Below are 22111 nucleotides of genomic sequence, written 5' to 3'. Positions count from 1 at the left end.
GTGAGGTTTTGGAATTCGCGCGTTAGTGAATCGCCAAGGGTATCAATATTATGAAACACAGATTCACTACCTCAGATACACTATCAATAGAAAGAAAAGACGAATGCGAGTTGCAAGCTGAGTAAAAAGACTCATCATCTGACATTAAGTGTTGCGTAGGTATAAATAGAGGTATAATAAATAAATATGAATTGTATAAAAAATAATACATAATATAAAATAAAATATAATAAAATGAAATAATATATTTAAAAAAAGTTTCAAAGTATGGGTTCTGTGAAACCCACCAGTCGACCCTAAATTAAAACTTATATAAAACAAAAAACAAGTTACATTGGTTATCGGCCCGCCGCCAGTAAACAAAAAAAAGCATGCCATGAACAATTTCTGAACACAACCGAACTACTACCAGCTGTCAAAATCAAAAACAAAAATAATCAAATTTTTACACAGTGCCTAGCCTACCTTAATTAGTTTTGTTGAAATTAAAAAATAAAACAAACCTACCTTACGTAAATAATTAAAATTAAACTTTCGTCGTGTAGGTACCTAAGTTTTCCTTTCTAAGACTTTCATTTTTCTTATAATCTATTTCACCTATTAACTCCATAAACGCTGTTGGATAACGATATCGTATCCGAATCCGAATCGAACGTTTAACTCGAATGTTCCGAATAGCTCGGAAAGCGCCCTTCGATTGGAGAACGATATCCAATCGAACGATTCGGTTAAAATATCGAAGTATTCTGAATCTGATGTGATCTTTTCACAATCGGGAAATCCTTAAAAAATGGAAACGCATGTAAAGTAAATAAAAAAATATATACGCAAGGTAACAGTATTGGGAAATCCGAAATCATACGTAGAAGATACAAAGATACAAGGAAACTGTCTTAAAAAACCGTCTTTCAAGTAAGTCGTAAGTCTTATTGTGAAATTAATTTGAACATAGTAAATTTTTTGATCAAGCGTGAAATGAAAAGTTAATAAAATTAATCAAAATTTTTTTAGTGCTGATCGACTCTGTTTCAAGAAAGTGTCATTTCATGTCAAAAAATGGGGACAGTGTCATATTTTTTCATATAAAATGAATAAAATTGGCTAATCTTTTTAATGCTAATAGATTCTGTTTCGTATATAAGGATGATTTCATTGTATGGAAAGAAAAAAATTGGAACAACAAAAATTGCTGAAATTGAATAAAAAAAAATCATAAAAAAGGTTGTAGGTACATCTCGTTTCATTAATTTCACATTGTTAATGACTCAATTTCGCTAAAAATTGCGATTGCACTAGTTATGATAAGTAGGGCAGTAATACAATGTACTGCCACCCAAATGCACATGCATCGAACAAAGGCCATTGTGGAATATTGAACAAAACAAACCTGATGGTCACGGTCGTCAGCTAAATTGAATTAATATACGATCAACAAATTATACAATATAACCACAATACAGTGTTCCAAAATCCTTTCAGGGGTGACACTTTGAATGAAGCTTAGCACATGATGAGTTTTAATATTCTAAAACCAGTATAAAAAATCCCGTGTGACAATTTTGTATGGTTTTGGAGAATACTGACATCATATCATAGTAACTCAAAATCAATCAAATAGCCTATTGCAGTCCACTGTTGGACATAAGCCTCCCCAAGGGTACGCCATAGTACCCGATCCCCCGTTTACGGCATCCAACCACTACCCGCGACCTTCAAAATACAAAATTCAAAATAATATTTATTTCATAGGTAAGCATTATTATTACTTGAAATCGTCACAATGGTTAAACTCTACCGCTCATTCGTAAGGCAGATTCCCCTGAGAAGAATGAGCAAGAAACTCTAGGGGTTGCTCTTTGTAAATAGCATTTACAATATTTTTTTTTTATTTAAAACATCAGAGATTGATACTACCTCCATGAGCTAAACGGGTTACTAACACGGATTTTTGTCATCCAAGTACGCAGAAGTTGTATAATAACCTTTAGTATAAAGTTTTTGTTTCACTATAGTTTTAAACCTAGTGAAAGGCAAATTTTGTATATCAACCGTAATCTTGTTATAGAAGCGTATACATTGCCCCTTAAATGATTTTGTGACTTTGTGAAGACGACTATCAAGAAAAGCTAGTTTATTTTTATTCCTCGTATTAATGTTATGTCTGTCACTATTTTTCATAAATAAATTACTATTCCTTTGACATAAATTACATTTTCATAAATGTAGTGTAAGGCTAGTGTAATTTCCTTAAACTTATCTCTCAAAGATACTTTGGGGCCCAGATTGTAAATTGCTCTAACTGCACGTTTCTGCAGGACAAAGATTCTATTGATATCGGTGGCATCACCCCAAAGCAAAATGCCCTATGTCATTAGACTGTAAAAGTAGCTGAAGTAAACCAAACTAGCGGTTTCGACGTGTGAAAGTTTCCTTATTTTTTTAATCGCGTACACTGCAGAGCCGAGCCGTTTTAATAACTTACTTATATGGGGACCCCATTGCAATTTAGCATCTAAAGTTATACCTAGAAATACAACTGTATCCACAAGATTCAATTTTTCGTTTCTAACTACAATGTTTGTAACCGTCTCTCTAACATTGGGTAATGTAAATTTCACACAATTTGTTTTTTTTCTCATTAAGAAGTAGGTTATTAACAGCAAACCAGTCAACTACTTTAGATATAGCATTGTTCACATCGTCGTAGGAACATTGGTGCCTTTTAACTTTAAATAATAAGGAAGTATCATCAGCAAACAATACTATCTCATGTTTTATACCCTCCATAAGGCTAGGTAAATCATTAATAAAAACTAAAAACAAAAATGGGCCTAGAATTGAACCTTGAGGGACACCCATGCTAATTGCAGACCCTGATGATTTCGTACCGTTAACATCGACCATTTGTACCCTACCACGCAAATACGATTTAAGAAGATCGATATGACGTCCCGCCACACCATAATGGCGAAGTTTCCTGACCAGTGTGTCATGATGCACACAATCAAAAGACTTGGAAAGGTCACAGAATACTTCCCATGCATCAAATATATGATTAATCAACTCGACACCAGCGTCGGTTGTAGAGCGACCCCGAGTGAAACCAAATTGTTTAGGAGACATTAAGTTATTACTATAAAAATGTGCACACATCTGATTTAGAATAATTTTTTCAAATATTTTACTGAGAGTTGGTAGTATTGATATAGGTCTGAAATTGGTGGGGTCAGAAATACTACCAGATTTGAAAAGTGGAATAACTTTACTTTCCTTCATGAGGTCAGGAAAGACACCACAATCAACACATTTATCAAAGATACAGGCTAAGTAAGGCGCAATACAATCAACTATAGAACTAATTACTCTGACTGAAAGACCATCAAGATCAGCAGTTTTATATATATGTTTATAGACTTAAAGGCTTTAACAATATCGTTTGGAAATACACGACGGAACCTTAAATTAGTGATACTAACTAACTGCATTATTTTCGTTTAGTATGATCCAGTGGCGGTGGGAGATGAATTTAACGACTTAGTAGTCAAAATTCGAATGTCAGTAAAAAAATTTTCAAATATTTTAGCAACTTCTGCGTTTGTGTTTACAATTTTGTCATTAAATTTTAGTTGAAAATCTAAGTTAGGAGGTTTGACCCTTCCAGTTTCGCTGTTTATAATATTCCAAGTCGTTTTTACTACATTCGCGCTGCTTTTTTATTTTATTATTTATGAACATTGCTTTGGCTGCAACACAAACACGTTTAAACATTTTCGAATATTTCCTAACAAAATCATTAAAACTGTTACTAGTGTTATAAGTCCCTTCATCGTAAAGATCATATAGCCTTTGTCTACTTTTGTGAATTCCCACAGTCGCCCAATCACTAAATTTCAATGAATTATTAATAGTTATGATTTTGGACTTAAAAACATTATCACGTTCACTTTTCACTATGTTGAAAACTGAATTATACATTTTATTGGGATCGTTAACGTGCGGAATGTCGGTTAGTTTAGGCATTACATTATTTCTATAAGCTTTAAATCGACCATTATTTATCGGAACACATGTGATATCCTTTTTTGGCATTTTGTCAACAGTTATATTAAAAGTGGCCAATTGACCGCAGTGATCAGAAGTTAATTTATTTATAATAGATTTATTACTAGGTACGGCGTTAGTATAAATGTTGTCTAAACAAGTGGCAGTATTCTAGTAGGCACCAAGAAAAGATTCACAAGATTATAACATTCTAAAAATGATATGAGCCTACTGCTAGCAGTGGAATCTTCTAATGAGTTAACATTGAAGTCACCACAAACAGCAATATATTTATTTGGGTTATTTAATTTGCCTAAAACTTCATCTAATCTTTTTTCAAATAGTTCGTAAGATGAATGAGAGGGTCTGTACACGCTTAATATAACAAGCCGTTCAAGCTCTATGCAGGATATCTCTATAGTCCGCTCAATAGATAGGCTCACAATATCTGTACGTTCTTTAAATTTTAAATTATTTTTAATAAGAATTAGTTAAAGAGCCGTCATGAATAGCTTTTTCTCTGCTGAACGAACTAGCCACCTGGTGATTGTTGAAGCTAAACATGAACTGACGTTTTGATAGAAAGTGGTGTTCAGTAATACAAAGAATATCAATATTATTACAGTTAATAAATAATTCTATTTCTAACTCTTTGCCTTTCATGCCTTGAATATTTTGGTGCACCTGGTTTAATATACAATTTATTTTATTTCTGTGTGTTTTAGGTTGGTTTTTTACTGTCATTGTGTTGCAAGAGTATCTCTTCGTTGTCTTATTAATTAATTTAAATAATTAGAAATTGAATTATTTTCAACAGAATGATTATTGTCAGTAAACTGACCTGTCAACGGACTGCTCAATAGAAGCAGACGGTCTGGTAGCCAATGATTTGGCTGAATTATTAATATAATATAATAGCAACTCTGCTATCTGTCTCCTAAAATAACTAGTAAGAAAATACCTATCTTTATTATTACCTTGGTCAGATCGTCGGTCCATCTTGCAGGGAGACGTCCTCCATTACGTTTACCGAGACGTGGTCTCCACTGAGAACCCGTCTGCTCCATCGCTCATCGATTCTGCGACAGATGTGGCCAGCCCACTGCCACTTCATTTCTGGACGATGTCCACAACTTTAGTCTTATTTCCTTTATGTACTGTGCCTTGTGATATCAATTAAAAGCCATGAAATATTATAGAGAAGCGAATAACTATAAATCGGTTTTTATAGAATATACAAGAATATATTCTTTGCAAATTCCATGAAAATACTTTGATTTAAACTTTCGCGTATTTCACACATTATTTGATCTTTACTTCGGGACTTAATCTTGTATAAAACGTATTTTAATTACCTCGACGTTTCGGACGTATTACAATATCCTTTCTATAGAACGTCATCACTGTAGAATCGCACGTGAAGCTATTGAAATTAAAAACACCATAATTTCAACTGAGAAGAGGGTTTTAAGCTTTCATCGTCATGGGATCCAGTTATCAGCAAATGTAAACGACATCAAGTATCGCCCGACAAGTCGCGTTGTGTGTCTAGTAACAAGAAGATGCTGACATCCGCCTTGTGGCGAATCGTAGCAGTCGCTACAAATATCTTTGTATATACTTTATAATGTCTCTTTAAGCTTAGTTTTACATTTAAATTCTAAATTTCAATGTGATTGTTTTTGGCGCCTTTTCTTCACTTTTATTCGCTTTTTTGCTTTCATAGCTCTACGTGTTTTCAAATAAATTAATAAGTTGTAGTTACATTTGCTTGGCCTTGCTCACTCGTTGTTAGCACTCATCTGAACTCATTGATACAGTCTGGTACACGCCTCATCAATCCCTTCGAGACAACAGACGTTGCAATACGTTCGAAACGTCAAGGTAATTAACCGGATAACTTCGTTCCGAGCTTTGTCCCTTAAAGAGATACCCAGCATAGACCTTTCCATAGCTCGCTGAGCGACGTGTTGTCTGCTCAAAATATAATAATATAAACAAATTGACACGATTTTAAGAATTTTAGGTACCACTTACTCATACGTCTGTTTACCGCTATTCCAAAATACAACCATAATTTGAGAAAAGCGAAAATTTTCTTAATTTGACTTTCATGGAGACTGGCACTGGCTCTTAAACTTATTTTTTTTATGCGTTAGAAATAATGCAAGCCATAGGATTTATATATTTCAGATTATACATTACAAATGGAATGCACTATTGCTAAAGTATTGCCATAACATAAAACTTTTTTTTATTAATAAAAGCTAAATATTATAATTTCATTTATCTGGATTCTTCAGCGATAAATTTAATACGTTATGAATTTATTAAAAACCAAATAGATCGTGATAATTTTGTATGGTTTTGAAGAAAACTGACTTTAAATCGTTGTAACTCAAAGAATAATATATAACACAACCAAATATTAATTGATATCATTTACTCGTATGTAACTTTACCGCTATTCCAAAATGTAGAAAAGCGAAACTTTCTTTCGGAATTAACAGTGTAAACATGGTAGAAGAACACTAACCACTTACCTAACTTTAGTGTGACTTGAACTGCTTAGGTATTTTCATGTTTTGAAATTATGTTTTAGAAATTTTATATTTATAGGTTTAAGAATATATAGTACTTCACGATATTTCTTATTTATGTATTGGTTTTATTATTTATAAATATACATATGTGTATTTGCATTTATTTATCGATTTTTATCTATTGATTAGTAATTCTCCATACACCGCCGTCTTTTTCCTGTCAATTATATAATTACTTCCATCCAAAGGTTGTCTTGAAGAAATCGCTTAAAGCGATAAGACCGCCCATTGTACCACCGCTTATTATTAATTTAATTGTATTGTATTTGTTTCCTTTTTTGGTGTACGTGTGTATTTGTATTTGTAAAAGTGGTTAAATTTTTTTCTTACTTATATTTTGCATTAATAGTATATATCTATAGATATAAATATAAATAGAAGTACTAAAACTTTACATTCGACAATATTTCATAATTCCAATATTTTCTGATTGATTATTGCTGATTGATTCAAACTGAAATTCGTTTAAAAACAATCAACAGCGGTGGTACTGCAAATTTCAATGTTAATATTTATGAAATTATTAAAAATGTTTTTATTTCCAGGCAAGATCTTCTAAAATGGTACGGCTGGGGCTACAAGGACTCCATGTTTCGTTTGCTCGAGGGAAGACCGACTTTCACAGGAGACAGGTCAGTGCCTTTAAACTTTAATTTCTATTTTATTATAATTGCAATTTAAAAGTTATTCCAAACAGGTAAATGTAAGTCTTCTGTGCGTTCACTCCTACTCTTCTAGTAGATGGATCACATAAAAATCGGTGAAGCGTGTGATGTTTTCACTAATAATAAACTTAACTCTACAATCCAGAGATCGTCACATTTGCTCTTCCAGTAATTCATTATTATTAAATTGTTTTAATCGAATTACATTATTAGTGTTAAAAGGGAAATAAGTAAAAATATGACCATTTCTTTTTACTGCGATTTTAATAACATAGAGTTAGTCTTTGACCGCAACAACGAACACTTGTTCAAAAACAGACTCTTATAAAAATTTTAACTACGTAAGTTTGACTACATTTTGCAGTGCGAAATGATTACATATAGTTTCTTTCGGTTACAGCGAAAGTGTTTTTGTGTCTGTAGTAGTTGTAAAACTCTAACAACTGTAATAATAACGAAATAACAGTGACGAATTTAGATACAACTGTTTACGTGCAGAGTACGTGTCGTAGCTCACTGTTTGTATTTTAACATACCGTGCTCGCGGCAAAGAGTAATCGAACACAAGTGACACAGTTTGCGCTAGTAGTGAAGTTGTCTCTCAGAGTCTATTACTAATTGTGATAATAAACCAAATATTAACTATGGCTACTAAAAGTGTAACTTGCGCTGGGCCCCTCAATGTAATTGAGAATAAAAATAAACTTAAGTGAAGTGCAACGGTATATACGTTCTGATCTGTGCGAACGTTTCTGAAAAGCGTTTTTAAAGCTTTTATAGTGCCTCTAGTGATGAACGGAACAAGTTAACATGTCCTAAACGCATAAGTAAGCGCCCGAAGGGTGATAATTTGAATACTCCAGTACGTATGAATAAAGAATAATGTTATTCAGCGTTCTAAATCGAGATCGGTCAGCCAGGGTAACACTTTGTCAAGCAACATTGACTATCCGCCATAAGCGCCCAAGTTACACGACGAGAAAGATTTCGCGCGGCCCCCGCGCGGCGACCGCCCGGTTACCACGCCTCCATGTACATTAATGGCGAATCTGAATTCTATTTACAGGCAACAACATTTAAATTCCTCTGAAAAATACCACCAAACATACAACCGCGTGGCCCCGTAGACCAAATTCAAGGCAGACTGGCCCGCGTGCCCGGGACGCTCATTTAAGTAAAAGCGTAAAAGCTAAATAAATAGAGCGTATTTTGTCATGACAGTTAGACGCTGCGCGGCGACAACGCGAGGTGCGCGCGTTGTAATTAGGTCAAATAAATGTGCCCTAAGGGATGAATTTCGAGCAGCTTGCACGCCGAGCTTGCACCCATTAAAGAACAACTTGGAAAACTTAAAGACTCAGTGCAGTATATAAGCAACCAGTACGACCATTTGATCATAACCACTGATGTCATTATGGACGACTGTAGGAATATATAAGCCGAGTGTGCTCAGCTTCATTCGACGGTTTCCGCCATAGCGGCGCGTCTTGGAACTATGGAGCAATACTGGAGGGAAAGTAACATCGAAGTTCAAAGAGTACCGCTACACAAAAATAAATACGTGATAAACATAATGGACAATTTCGCAGAAGCTGTTTCGTTAAAGATGAGTGACGCTGACATGTTAAAATGTACTCGTGTGGCAAGTATCGATAAGGATAGCAAAAAGCCACATGCCATTATAGTTAAACAGAGAAGTGTGTGGTATCGTGACGAATTCTACTCGGCGGTAGCACGTTTTAATAAATCAAATACTGGTAATAAATTAAATTCCTCGACCCTGGGTATTGGCGGCATTAGTTCATTTGTCTATATATCTAAACACCTCTCACCCGCAAACAAGGCGCTACACGCCGCTGCTTTTAGCCCTAGCAGCCAAGGAACTCTCATTAACTCATAACTGCCTCCGTGGCCGAACGGTTACCATGCCGGACTGCCACGCAGAGGTCCCAGGTTCGATTCCCGGGCCGGGAGAAATGTTTGTATGGCCTGCATTTATTTCTCTCGTGAGTTTGGGTGTAATTTGTGGTTGTCTATATGTGTGTGTCCATGGCACCCGCGACACAGGGCTTCCCTAGTGCGGGGCTATGTTGAGTGCGTTATTTATAAAAAAAAAAAAAAAAATTTGTTTGGGTCAGATATGGGATTTTTATTCGCAAAAATAAAATAACTAATGTCAAGGTCAATCACCCCTAATGTTTTCAACATTCGATGGGAACTTAACCTTTTAAATTCTTTAGATGAAAATTAGACACTATCTTTGATGAATAGCAACAATATTTTAATAGCACTCATCGAATCTCGCACGAATTTGATCTTGTTCAGCAGTGCATTGAGGACTCAAAGTAGATGAGATGTCCCACATATGTCCTGTGTGAGCATCTTCGAAAGGGGAAAATATTTTCTGAATGTCTGAATAATAAACGGGAGATATCTCAGCGCGTATTCATTGTTATCAGCTGTTGTGCGACTTCCGAGATTTTTGATAATCGATAATTTTTTTTTGCTAACGTTCGTCTTCTACGCAAAACAGGTAAATCACGTTCAGTGGAAGCTTCTACTTCATAAGATTTTGATTTTAATAATTTACGTAATCACTTCATATTATAAAATTTATTTGCAATAAAAAAAGATATTTAAATGTTTTCATTTGGTAGTTTGCAGCAGAACTAAATACTCATTTTCTTTGTTTCAAAACTGAAGACAATAAACAAAAAGCAAACGAAAAATAACAATATTTAATAAGTTTGCATATACCTATAGATACAAACGTTACCGTCATCGTACGAACAATCTCCATTCTTCTCCAGCACCACATCTCAAATGCTTCCAGTGGTTCTCTGCGTCTCGGGGTCAATGTTACGCTACCTTTTTAGATAGTGCGATTCTTGAAACTATACCTGAAGTACACCTGGAGTCATTGGTTATCAGAGTGGGCAGATCCCCAATTATTCTGCATCTTCTCAATGATAAGCAGCAAGTAAACAAAGTGGTATTCCTTCCTGCACTAATTGTATTTAATACACACATCAACACTGTCTAGGGATATTTTAGTTTTTCATGGATGGCAAAGAAACTACAAAAAGTTCTTATATCAAAATGCGCAGTACTTTATAATCTGCCAGAAAATTGAATAAAAATCTTTTTATATTTATTTTTAATGACTTTTATGGTAAAAATAGAAAAAGTTATCTTTGTACTAAAATAAGAACTTCTGTTTTTGGTTATTATAGAGAAAAACTAAATTAAATGAAACAATTAATGTGTTACAAAATACAATTTAATAATCTGTAAAAGCACCTCGGATTTTTATAACGCATCTGCAACGATTGTGCATACTCAAAATGAGGTTATCAATATCACCTTGTGGAATAAGGTCCCAGGTTCGACGAAGATGCATAAAAAGTTGATGTTCTGTCAACAGATTTTCGGGAAAATTTCGTAAAGCCCTTGTTGAAGCATGTCCCACGCGTGCTCAATCGGATTTAAATCCGGGGACTGGGCGGGCCAGTCCAGTGTCTCAACATTATGTTGCTACAACCATTGACTTACTATTCGAGCTCTGTGAAGGCGAGCATTATAATGCATAAGCATAACGTTCTGACCCATTTCCAACCGATGTGGTTGGACTACAGGTTCCAGCACCTCATTACGATATTTTGCGGCAGTTAAATTACCCTGCACGCAAATGAGGTCAGTTCTCCCTCCTAGGCGTATTCCTGCCCATACCATAATTGTTCCACCTTGATATGGATGGACTTCCCGGGGATTTTGCAGGCGACTCGTACGTTCAGGTGTTCGCCAAACTCGTATTCTTCGTGTATCTGGATGGAAGCCGAACCGGGATTCATCCGATAATAACACTCTAGACCATTGTCGATTATTCCAAGTCAAATGTTCATTTGTCCACTGTAATCTTCGACCGCGATTGCCTCGTCGTAGTGCTGGAACGCGAAGTGGTCTATAAGCATTTAGGTTGACTTCGTGCAGTCTCCTCCTCACAGTTTGATCGCTCACTAGGACCTGGTATTCCGATTGAAGCTTTAAAACCAATTGCCTAGCCGTAACGTTAGGTTATCTCTTTGCTGTAACTTGTAGAAATCGGTCTTGTCTTGCGGTAATCACCCGATTATTCCCTGTGTGCCGCTCAACCACATCGCCAGTGTCTTGGTGGCGAAAACATTATTTTGATATGACGCTTTGACTGATGCCAATGGCATCAGCAACGTTGCACTGGATCGCGCCGGCTTTCAGCATGCCTACGGCTCAACATCTCTTCTTTAGTTAAATGTCGACGTTCCATAGTATAGAAACTACCACCAGTAATATTTCAGTTAATAAAATTGTGAAAAGAAATTAAATTGCGTTTAAAATCAATTTATTCTTTAAGTCACACAGAGGAAAACAAACTATCGTAACAAAGTTAATAAAATACTATCGCATCAGTCGTTCCTTTGTTTTAAATTTGAATTTAAAATACAGAAAAAATGTGCCAGGAACAAATTGACATTTAAATCTTTTTGATATGATCAGTACTTTTGGAGTTATTCTAATAAACGTGAAATATCCCTAGACAGTGTTGATGTGTGTATATTATTAATATGATTGTTGCCAATGCAAAACCACACCATGTTAATATCCAGCGTAGTATTATTGATCAGTAAAAAAATGCAATTAGTTGTTTTGAAAATTCCCAAACTGCCGTTCCTAAGCACAGTATGCCTAGTCATACGTCGGGTACTGTTTTGTATTAGCTTAGTGCAGTGACAATTTAACCGTATAGCGGTTTCAAAATACAATGCGTAGCAGATGATGCGTGACGTATACCAGCGCGCGTAGCTTGTAGCACGTAGACTAACCGGCTGACGGGAAGGCAGAGTTCATTAAATTTATCGATGTATATTTTAAGCTATTTCAATTGTAATAAGGTATAAAATTCAATACTCTGGGACTGACCTCGCGCCCTCTGACTCTCTGCATCTCAGAGCATTGAAATTTATACCTTATGACAATTTGTAATAGCATAAAATATACATTGGTAAGTTTAATTTACTCTGCTTTCCCGTCCGCCAGTTTGTGCTGGTCCAAATAGAGATTTCGGTCGGCAGCTGATCGACTCAGTTAAACGCAGCGGTCAATGAACCCCGTGTGGCGCGGTACGTAAGGGGATCATGGCGTTAGTCTTTGGGAATGCCCGTTAGAGGAGTGAGGGTAGGTTATAATAGATTCGACTTATTAAATGTATTTTGCCAGTCCGTTTAGGCGTTTATTCGTATATTTTATTATCGTGATATTAAATTTTATACTAAAGATTGACTTTTTGATTAAAAATCTAAAAAATATATATATTAAGTACGATCGGACACAGTGCTTGGTCAAATACGGCGCCATCATACAACCGACGCTACGCGATGCCAATCCCATGCTTCTATACACAACGCGTGTATTGTCACAGAATACTCTATAAACCATGATCCATTTTGTGTATAAGCATAAGCGTGTCTGGGCAGGGGCTAGGTGGGCATGGCTTACCTAAAGATCCCTCGTGCCCCACGCGAAATTAAAGACGAATGCAGTCGAATTATATGACGTAAAAAATTAACTCTCGGCTGAATTGATGAATTAAGTCGTGATAACCTTCCGCTCCATCCACAGCTGCACAAATTTATTAAAAACAAAAAGTCATCTCTTCAATAAACTCCTTAATTTTTACTGGCTGGACGGTTACCATGCCGGACTACCACGCAGAGATCACAGGTTCGATTTCCAAGCGGGAGAAATATTTGTATGGCCTACATTTATTTCTCTCGTGAGTTTGAGTGTAATTTGTGGTTGTCTATGTGTGTGTCCGTGGCATCCGCGACACACGGTTTTCCCTAATACGGGGCTATGTTGTATGCGATCGGCTGAAATATTTGTATCTAAGTGAGAGATAATATAGCGTGTAAAATTGTTGCCATTCGCAGCAATTTTACATGCGTATAAAATATAGCCTGTAAAATTGTTGCCCTTCGCAACAATTTTACACGCTATATTATCTGTCGCCAGTCATTTTCACGGTAACAGATACCTAAAAACAACACCCGTTCTTTTCTTGATAAAACAATCAAAAGGTGTTCACTTCTTTCGTTCAACATTTGAAACGGACTTATCTGTTCTGGAATTATTGAGTAACAGTGGAGGGCCCGCGTCGAAAACGACTCAACTGAACAAGTAAAAAAACTTTCCAACCGTTTATTAGAATTATTATTATTAAATTGACCCCATCCCTGTAGACCTTGTTTATTTCAACCGCCATAGACACGAACTATTCCTATCTTCTTGAATATATAAAAATTCTTGAGACCAGTCTTCACTCGCCACTACCACAAAGCCTCGATGTTTATATTGAAGCGTTGTAGTAGGTGTAGGCTATGGCCATGCTATGGCCAGTAGAAAATTACAATTGAAAAAAAATTACAAAGATTATCGGCAAAGGTAAGAGTTGTATCTGATGGGATCGCTAGGTCCGGTAAATGTCCATCTCTAAACAACAATCTTTGCAATGGTCCAGAAATCACTACTCATATTAACTTTAGAACTTATAAATATATTCTCATGTGAATAAAAATAAGAATAAACCTTTACAATGTTTACAGTTACAAACAATTACATACGGCCTGACAACTTCAGCCTTTATAGCAACTCGATGTTTTATTGAGTTGACAAAAGACGATTACAAATTAGCAAGGTAGGCTATTATAACAAGTTCTTATGTCGATGATCTTTTATGTGGTAGCAATAGTTATCAAGGTGTGATTGACTTAAAACAAGAGCTCTTCCATTTGCTTGATTTTGAACCACATAAATGGTGTTGTAATGATATGTCTGTATTACAAGATAATCTGACAGAAATATGCGGTTTTCAATAGAAAGTTCTTGATCAAGATTTAACACTAAAATATTAGGGCTTTCCTTGAACATCGAAAAAGATGCGTTTGAGTTAAGCGGTAAAGTCATACCTGCCCCTTAAGTAGAAACTAAATAGATTGTTTTAAATTGCATAAGTTTTTTTTATCCAATGGGTTACGCTAGTCCTAGAGTCGTCAAAGTTAAAATGATTTTACAAGGAATTTGGAAACACAATTTAGATTAGGTTACGCCTCTCATCATCATCTCATCTGGAAGGAGTTTCGTTCTGCAATATACGATAAAATATTTATATCTGCAGACCTATATCTACATGAATGAATAATATTTTGCGACAATGCTCAAACTTTCAAGGGTGCTGATAAGTAATTAAAAGAATTGTATCGTCTAAATAATAGTGCCACATTTCAAAGGACAATTACTGAATTGAGGTTGGGCTCGTTCATTATAGAATTGAAGCTTTTTCTCTGGGTGTTTAAAATATTTTTCTGTACCAAAAGGACGATGACCGGTGCAATATGGAGGGAGGCACACCCTAGCCTTAAACTGGCATATCCTTTAACATATACATAGCTCATTATAAAACACATAAGACCTAGATTCTGAATCTATTCCTCAATTTTCTTTTAAAGCAGTGGATTTTTATATAATTAATAATTAATAAAAACTACTTTTTCTAACCTATAACTCCCTAATTATTATCAAACAAACTCATAGAATTACATTCCAAATACAAGTATATTGTCGTTATCTTTCCGAAATTTTTTCCTTAAAAATAAAGTATATTGCAACTCACACATCGGGCAACTCTGATCACATTAAATTATACTGTTGTACGGCGTTTACCCATTAATACTGAACCGGAAATGCAACAGAATTACAAGTTTCTTTTTGTTCAAAATAAACTGTTGTTTTGATGAGATTTAGACTATTATCAAAAATGTAGTTATAATGAAAGTAAGACAAATAAAAATATGAATTTGCTGAACATGCTAAGTAAGATGACGGCAGTAATGATCATCATCCTTTGTAATTCTTTTATTTATATATATATCGTTATATACATACAAACGCTCATTTCATTCCTATTACACGATCATACTTTCATAATCGAGATAATTCGCGATGCTGGTATAAAAATGTCAATATACTCGTATAAGTACTGCATTTGACAAAAGTTATTTCAATATAGCACGAGAATACTTTATTTTATTTTTTTCAAATTATGTTACAACCTGTAAACTTAAATAATAATGTGACAACCCTACGCGCCGAACAAGCTGAAGCTGTACCACAGTATAAAGAATGAGACTGTGGCTGTACTACTTCTCTTCAGCAGGGATGACTGTTCAGCGGTCAAGAGCAACACGTGGATAATATCACGGGGTCTGTGGCACACATCAATGTCCACGTGAAATATGAAATGACGCTCTGCACCTACATTCGGATACAAAGATAATGCTCTTAAAAAAGTGAGTGGACGTTCGTTGGGAGCCTAAAGACGAAACAATAAATGCAGTAGCCGCTCTGTACTCGACTGTATAAAAATAAACAAATACTCATTATTCATGATTATGAATACCCATAATATACAATACAAGGCAGACAATATCCCTGTATGATGCCTACAATGACGGCATAATATGATTCCTTTATTGTAACCGCATATTATTATGGAAAACATTATGAAAAGTAATTTATTTTGTATCGTAAACAGGAACCTATAACGGCTAAGACAATAGTAAATAACGTACATGCACTATATAACAAAGTAAAACTTATTCTAGATAAATAAAATACTTTATTCGGTATTCTTAAATAATAGATATAAAATAATATATCAAATAATATTTAAATAAGAACCTAATTAACATACCTTATTGCAGTAATTTTCAGGTAAGTTTTTTGTACTCAATTTTGGTGACATTTTTTTATTTCATTACTCGAATATATATCATCGTGAAATATTAAAGAATATTTCAGGTTACTACACTCGAATATTAAATAATACTTCATGATGATATTTTGTAAATATTTAAATAAAAAGAAATTGTCACCAAAATTGAGTACAAAAAATTAGGTACCCATTTTGATATTAAACTGACTGATCGTGAATAATCAAAGTCTTGATACACATAGCTTCGTCATTGTATTAACAACTTCCTCAACTGGTGTTTGCCAACGTCTACCATTGTTGTTAAAAGATCACAACAAATATTATTCAATATTATCTAAACAATAACGTAAAGTATTTCCAGGTGGGTAACAACAAAAATTATTCTAATTTCAGTCCATTGGTGATATTATACACACATCAAAAGTGTCTAGGGATCAAGTGAATATTTTTGAAATAAAAATTATTTAAGCAATATTTACCAAATCCAGTCTTCCAGGACGACTTCTTACTTTAATGCTTATGTTTTATTTAACCGCTTACCCCTATATTTAATTAAAATAAACTAAAATTGATGTTTTTGCAAATTGTTGGAAAAAACTCAAATTAACGGCGTCAATTAAATGACAAAAAAATGGCGAAAATGATGATTTTGCTCATTTTTATTGTAAAGATAAGAAAATTAATAATCTGTATTTCCACCATTAACACGAATCACACAATTACAGCGATTTGGCATGCTTAAGATGAGTTCATCAAAATCACTTTGAGGAATGGCCGCCCATGTGTTTTGTAACAAGTCAAAATATTGTTGTAGAGTATGTACGGTATGCATACTCGGCACAGCTCTTCTTTGAAGCATATCCCATGCGTGCTCAATTGGATTGAGGTCTGGCGATTGAGCAGGCCACGGCAGAACGTTGATACGAGCTTCGGCAAGAATGCGTGTTACGACTCTAGCCGTGCGTGGACGTGCGTTGTCATGCATTAGTTGAAATGAATCACCCAACTGGCCTCGCAAAGGGATGATAACATCTGAAACAATCCTCTCTGCGTAAACTTGAGCATTGAGGTTACCCCTGATCCAAATGAGATCGGTTCTTCCGCCGATCCAAATACCGGCCCATATCATTATTGTTCCCCCACCATATAGATGAACTTCCTGACAATATCTCAAACGTTCATGACGTCCAGATGTTCTCCAAACTCGAGTACGTCTTGTATCCGGTCTCATACCGAAGCGGGATTCATCCGAAAAGCACACATAGCGCCAGTCTTCTTCCTCCCAGTTTCTGTGTTCGCGAGCCCATCGTAAACGGGTCCTGCGATTGCAAGGTGCAATAGGTGGAACTCTGAGCGGCCTTCGGGATCGCAGACCCACTTCATGTAAACGATTTCGGATTGTTTGATCGCTTATTAGCAAGCCTGAGGAGCTGTGGAGCCTCGTAACCAACATCATGGCGGTCATGGTACGATTCCGTCGAGCAGTATTTTGGATATACCGGTCCTGTCTGCGAGTCGTGATGCGAGATCGTCCTCCATGTCGCTCGGCCACGCTGCCCGTCATGCGATAGCGCGTCCAGAGGCGAGTTATGACGCTCTGTGTAGTGTTAAGAGTGAAAGCCACAGCACGTTGCCTGGAACCAGCTTCCAACATTCCGACGGCTCGCATCATCACTTCTCGGGTTAAATGATGTCGTCTCTCCATAATAATGTAAATTGTTTCGGTTCCGATGCAGATATTGTAATGATTTTGTCAAAACGCGATAACTCATTTTTATACAAAACCACATTGACAATCGATTTTCTTCTTATTATCGAATTTTAAACAATATTCCTTATTTAAATGTTAAAACTCACTAAAAAGTATCAATAGCGATACAAAAAAGTTAATATAATTAACCCTAATTGCAGCAATACTCTTAAACGTACTTGATCCCTAGACACTTTTGATGTGTGTACTTGTCTACGGTGGTAACTTTTCTTTTTCTTAAGCTTTTCATTTCAAATAGTAAATTTTATTTTCTGTAAATTAAGACTGAAGTTTCCGTAGTTACTATGGCGACCGAAAACCAAATGTTTTATTTGGTTAAAAAAAACAAAACTACTACTGATTTAAATTTTATTTACATTCAAATTTACTCAAACAAACTATGGGTGAACCTAAATTCTCGGAAAGGAACCAACATACAATTAAATAATAAAATGACTTTAGGTTTTATGAAAAGCTTGAAGACTTTGAACTGTAGGAATTCCTATTAATGGGAAAAAATGAGGCACTATATAGCTGAAATATGTATAATTTTATTTTTCAGACATCTTACTTGTACATCACAAACTACGCAACTGCCGAAACTATAAAATCAACATGACACATCCTTAAGATAATAAAGACTTACAATACAAATATACGCGATTTAAATCCGGAAAAATAGTTTCATTTCCTATGTGTAACAATCGCGAAAACCTAACAACTCGAAATAATAAAGACTATTATTATAGAAACTATAACATAAACTCCCCTATTTTTGGGTCGGGGGTTAAAAAGTTTAGGGTTGAAGCCGTGGTAGTCTAATAATTTGACCTACCATCTCTCAAGCAGAGGTCGCACCTCTGAGTTTCTCGGAATTCATGCACGAAATTTAATTTGAAATTTATCATGAGCTCGAAGAAGGTTCACAACCCTCGGAAAACGTGTAAAGTCCCCAACCCACATTAGGCCAGCGTGGCGGACTATGACCTAAACCCTCGTCTGCAAGGAGACCCGTGCCCAGCAGTGGGACGTACAAAAGGATTGATGATGATGATGATGATGGTTAAAGTCAAGTCAAAGTGTCCAAAAGTCAAACAAAATCCAAAACAAAAGACAAGCCCAAATAGACATAAACATTCTGTCGTCCGCCGCCTGCTGACCGACTCTACCAATCAGGCTGCGTCAAATATATTTGATAATAATAATATATTTTACGTAAACAGGTATTATATTTGGAGGTACATTGCATAGGTACAGTTTTTCGTAACAATTAAGCGATTCCCTGACTCCGAAACTAAGAAAACTTGTATCTAAATCTTATAATATGTATATGGAACTATACGTAAACGTTAACTTAAAATTTTGTAAAATTTAAAACATGCTGTGTGTCTGTGAACGAGTCTGTATGTATGAGCGTGTCTTTGCGAAGGATCAGTAAAAGAAATACGAAGCATAGCTCAGTGCATAAAGTGTAAAGCTACTCTATGTACTTCCAGGTCGATTGAATGCGTCCGGTATGCACCGAGTGCAAAGGGCAACTGGTATAAATACGACGACAGCCTATACACGAAATTGCCAAGAGTCATTAAGAACATTATAATGGTTTTACTGTATCAATTGATTGTTTACTGGCTCGATACCTAGTCTACGTTTTGGACTCGCACATGTCTGCTCTTTATCTCGGACTCATCCAATACCACCTTTAAACTACGTTTACTTTAGATCTATGTACATGTCATTACATAAATTAGATACATGTTGGTGACAGATATACGTCTCAAAACAAACTAATGAAACACACATACTAAGTATGGTAAGTAAATAAAGGTGACAAACAAAAAACAAGTTGAGTACTTAGCAGTACATACTCTACTAATTAAATTTGGTGTGAAATTGTGTTTACAATTGTTAATTTACTATCATTGTGTGTTTAACACAAACAATTTAATATGCGAGACAAATATAAACTGACCGCTGAAGGTTTATTTGCATTTGAAGGTAAGAATTTGATGGCACGATTGCATATGACGAAAAGTAAACTTTAAAACGAATCTGAAGCCCTTACGCCAGAGTGCAATAAGTATTTCGGTAAATATTTGAATGAATGGCTGGATTACTTTGACGATGCTAACCTCCTTCATAGTCATCACACCTTCTTATCACCCTATTTATTTGTTATTGGCCATTGACTTTTAAAATTTTAAATCGTTCTCATTTTCCCTTTTACTTCATTATTTTTACGTTGATTCGTTCCGTCATCATTCCCATCAAAATTCTCATATAATGTTTATATATAAGATCGTTGGGTACACAAAATTTGGTGTAATGTTTAAGGAATAAACTCTGGACGCTACCAGCAATGATACTGTTAGTACTCAGTAGCACTAGAGCTCCTTGTGAAAGAGTTCGTCCAGGAAAATAAAATACGTGGACGACCATGTCCTATGGTTTTTTTTTATAATATCAAGGGACAGGACGCACAAGTCGTGCGCCTGATGGCAAGCTACACGCCTGGCCATAACAGTTGCAGTGCCACTTAGCTCTTTTAATCGCAAAGATCTGAGGCGCACTGCCACTGCCTCGTCACCCTGAGACATAAGTTGACAAGTCCCATGTGCCTGTAATTTCACCAGCAGTAGAACTCCTTGTTAAAGAGTTCGTCCAGAGAAGTAATGCCATCTTACAAATTTTTACCATCAAGCGGTAATGTGAGCATTTCTGTATTCTGGTTTTGAAGGGTAAGTAAGGTGTTGGTGAAATTACAGCCACAAGGGATTTGTCAACTTACTTCTCAGGGGTGACGGCCGCATTGGTAGTGCTCCTTAAACTCTTGCAATTTACAGCTCTGAGTGGCAGTGCAACTGCTATGGACAGTCGTGTCGCGTACTACCAAGCTCACGACTTGTTCGTCCAAGTGACGGGATATAAGGGAAATTTTTCTTTTATAATTCTACTATTACTAAACCACCTAAACAATATATAAAAATTGTATTATTACACTATTATAAGTCTTTCTAGTAAAGTTTTCGCTCGCTTACCATCAAAACTTCGTTTGACAACAACGCAACAAAAAAAGGTTGCCATCTTATAAACTAACGTCACATTGTTAAGTTAATTTATGAGGACAAAAATTAGTGATTTAATATTATGTAGATTTTAAATATAAAAATAGGATATTTTTATCGAGGAACTAAAACGAAATACATATATACCCGAGGTGGTTAGTGTCTATTACTCCGAGGCTTTATATTAGCTTTTAATCTTGATATAAAAACATTAGTGTTCACTTCGATTGTGAGAAAAAAAAATTCAATCATAGAAAATGAAACTATTTTTCCGGATTTAAATCGCGTATATTTGTTATTCTTCAAACAATGTCACGGTCACATGGACATGGTCAACCGTGACCATGGGACCTGTAAAGGGCTCGAAACGTCGCACTATGGAAAATCGAGGTCTGTTTCAGATCAAAAATCAATAACTTTCTTTTTTGTTGAGATAGACTATTGAATTTTTGCACAAGCATAGAGTATTAAACGTTAAATTAAAAGTTAAAGTTCAGATGCTATTATACTTTTATAAGTGTATGTTTATTTTTGAAAAAAATGAAAAAATATATTTCAGAAATAGCTTTTATTTGATTTCCTTAAGGACGACGCTACTTATATTATTAATAAAAATGTATTATTACATTAGTTTTTTAAAAAACAATCATGTTTAAGCTCTTATCTATTTAATTAAGAAATTAAAAGTTATAAGATTACAAACACGTATAGTAAAAAAAGTTACAAAATACTAATTTAAAAGTAAAATAATGTTAGAAATGTATGTATGTCAATGTGTGTATTATGTTTTATTATACTTGTTGAACTTCAGGATTCAAAATGAGTTCATTCACTTTTAAAAGATCCAGGGTATCTTCATCAAGTGCCTTCACACTTTTGCTATATGTTTTTCTAAGACTGGAAATGTACGGATCTGATGTGTAGAGAAGAGTATGAAATACATCCTCATTTGTATCTGATCGAGAGCACTTCCTGGCATGATGTAGGCGAAATTTTTCATAATCCTTATTACGGGATTCTTGTGCATCTTCGGAAAGTTGACCAATAGGAATTACACCAAAATGCTTAATGACACTTTCACCATGAATCAAAATTTTGTGTACTGAAGATGGCATGTAGTACCATTCCTAATTACTTACATAAATCCTGGCAGTTTCCATGGCATATTTGCCAAATTTTTT

General features: G+C 35.2%; 1 protein-coding gene across 1 annotated transcript in view; it reads left to right on the top strand.

Annotated features, from left to right (window-relative positions):
- Window positions 1-22111, top strand: part of LOC113233864 (alkyldihydroxyacetonephosphate synthase) — a 72998-nt gene that overhangs the window by 17755 nt on the left and 33132 nt on the right. Inside the window, exon 2 of the mRNA XM_026469089.1 lies at window positions 7190-7276. Within this exon, the coding sequence (XP_026324874.1) occupies window positions 7190-7276 (87 nt within the window). The remainder of the gene's footprint in view (window positions 1-7189; window positions 7277-22111) is intronic.

This window comes from Hyposmocoma kahamanoa, unplaced genomic scaffold, assembly GCF_003589595.1.
Source record: "Hyposmocoma kahamanoa isolate Upper Pololo Valley unplaced genomic scaffold, ASM358959v1 80, whole genome shotgun sequence".
Taxonomy (NCBI): domain Eukaryota; kingdom Metazoa; phylum Arthropoda; class Insecta; order Lepidoptera; family Cosmopterigidae; genus Hyposmocoma; species Hyposmocoma kahamanoa.
Note: the sequence above shows the minus strand (reverse complement) of the source record. Positions and strands in the feature narration are given on the sequence as shown.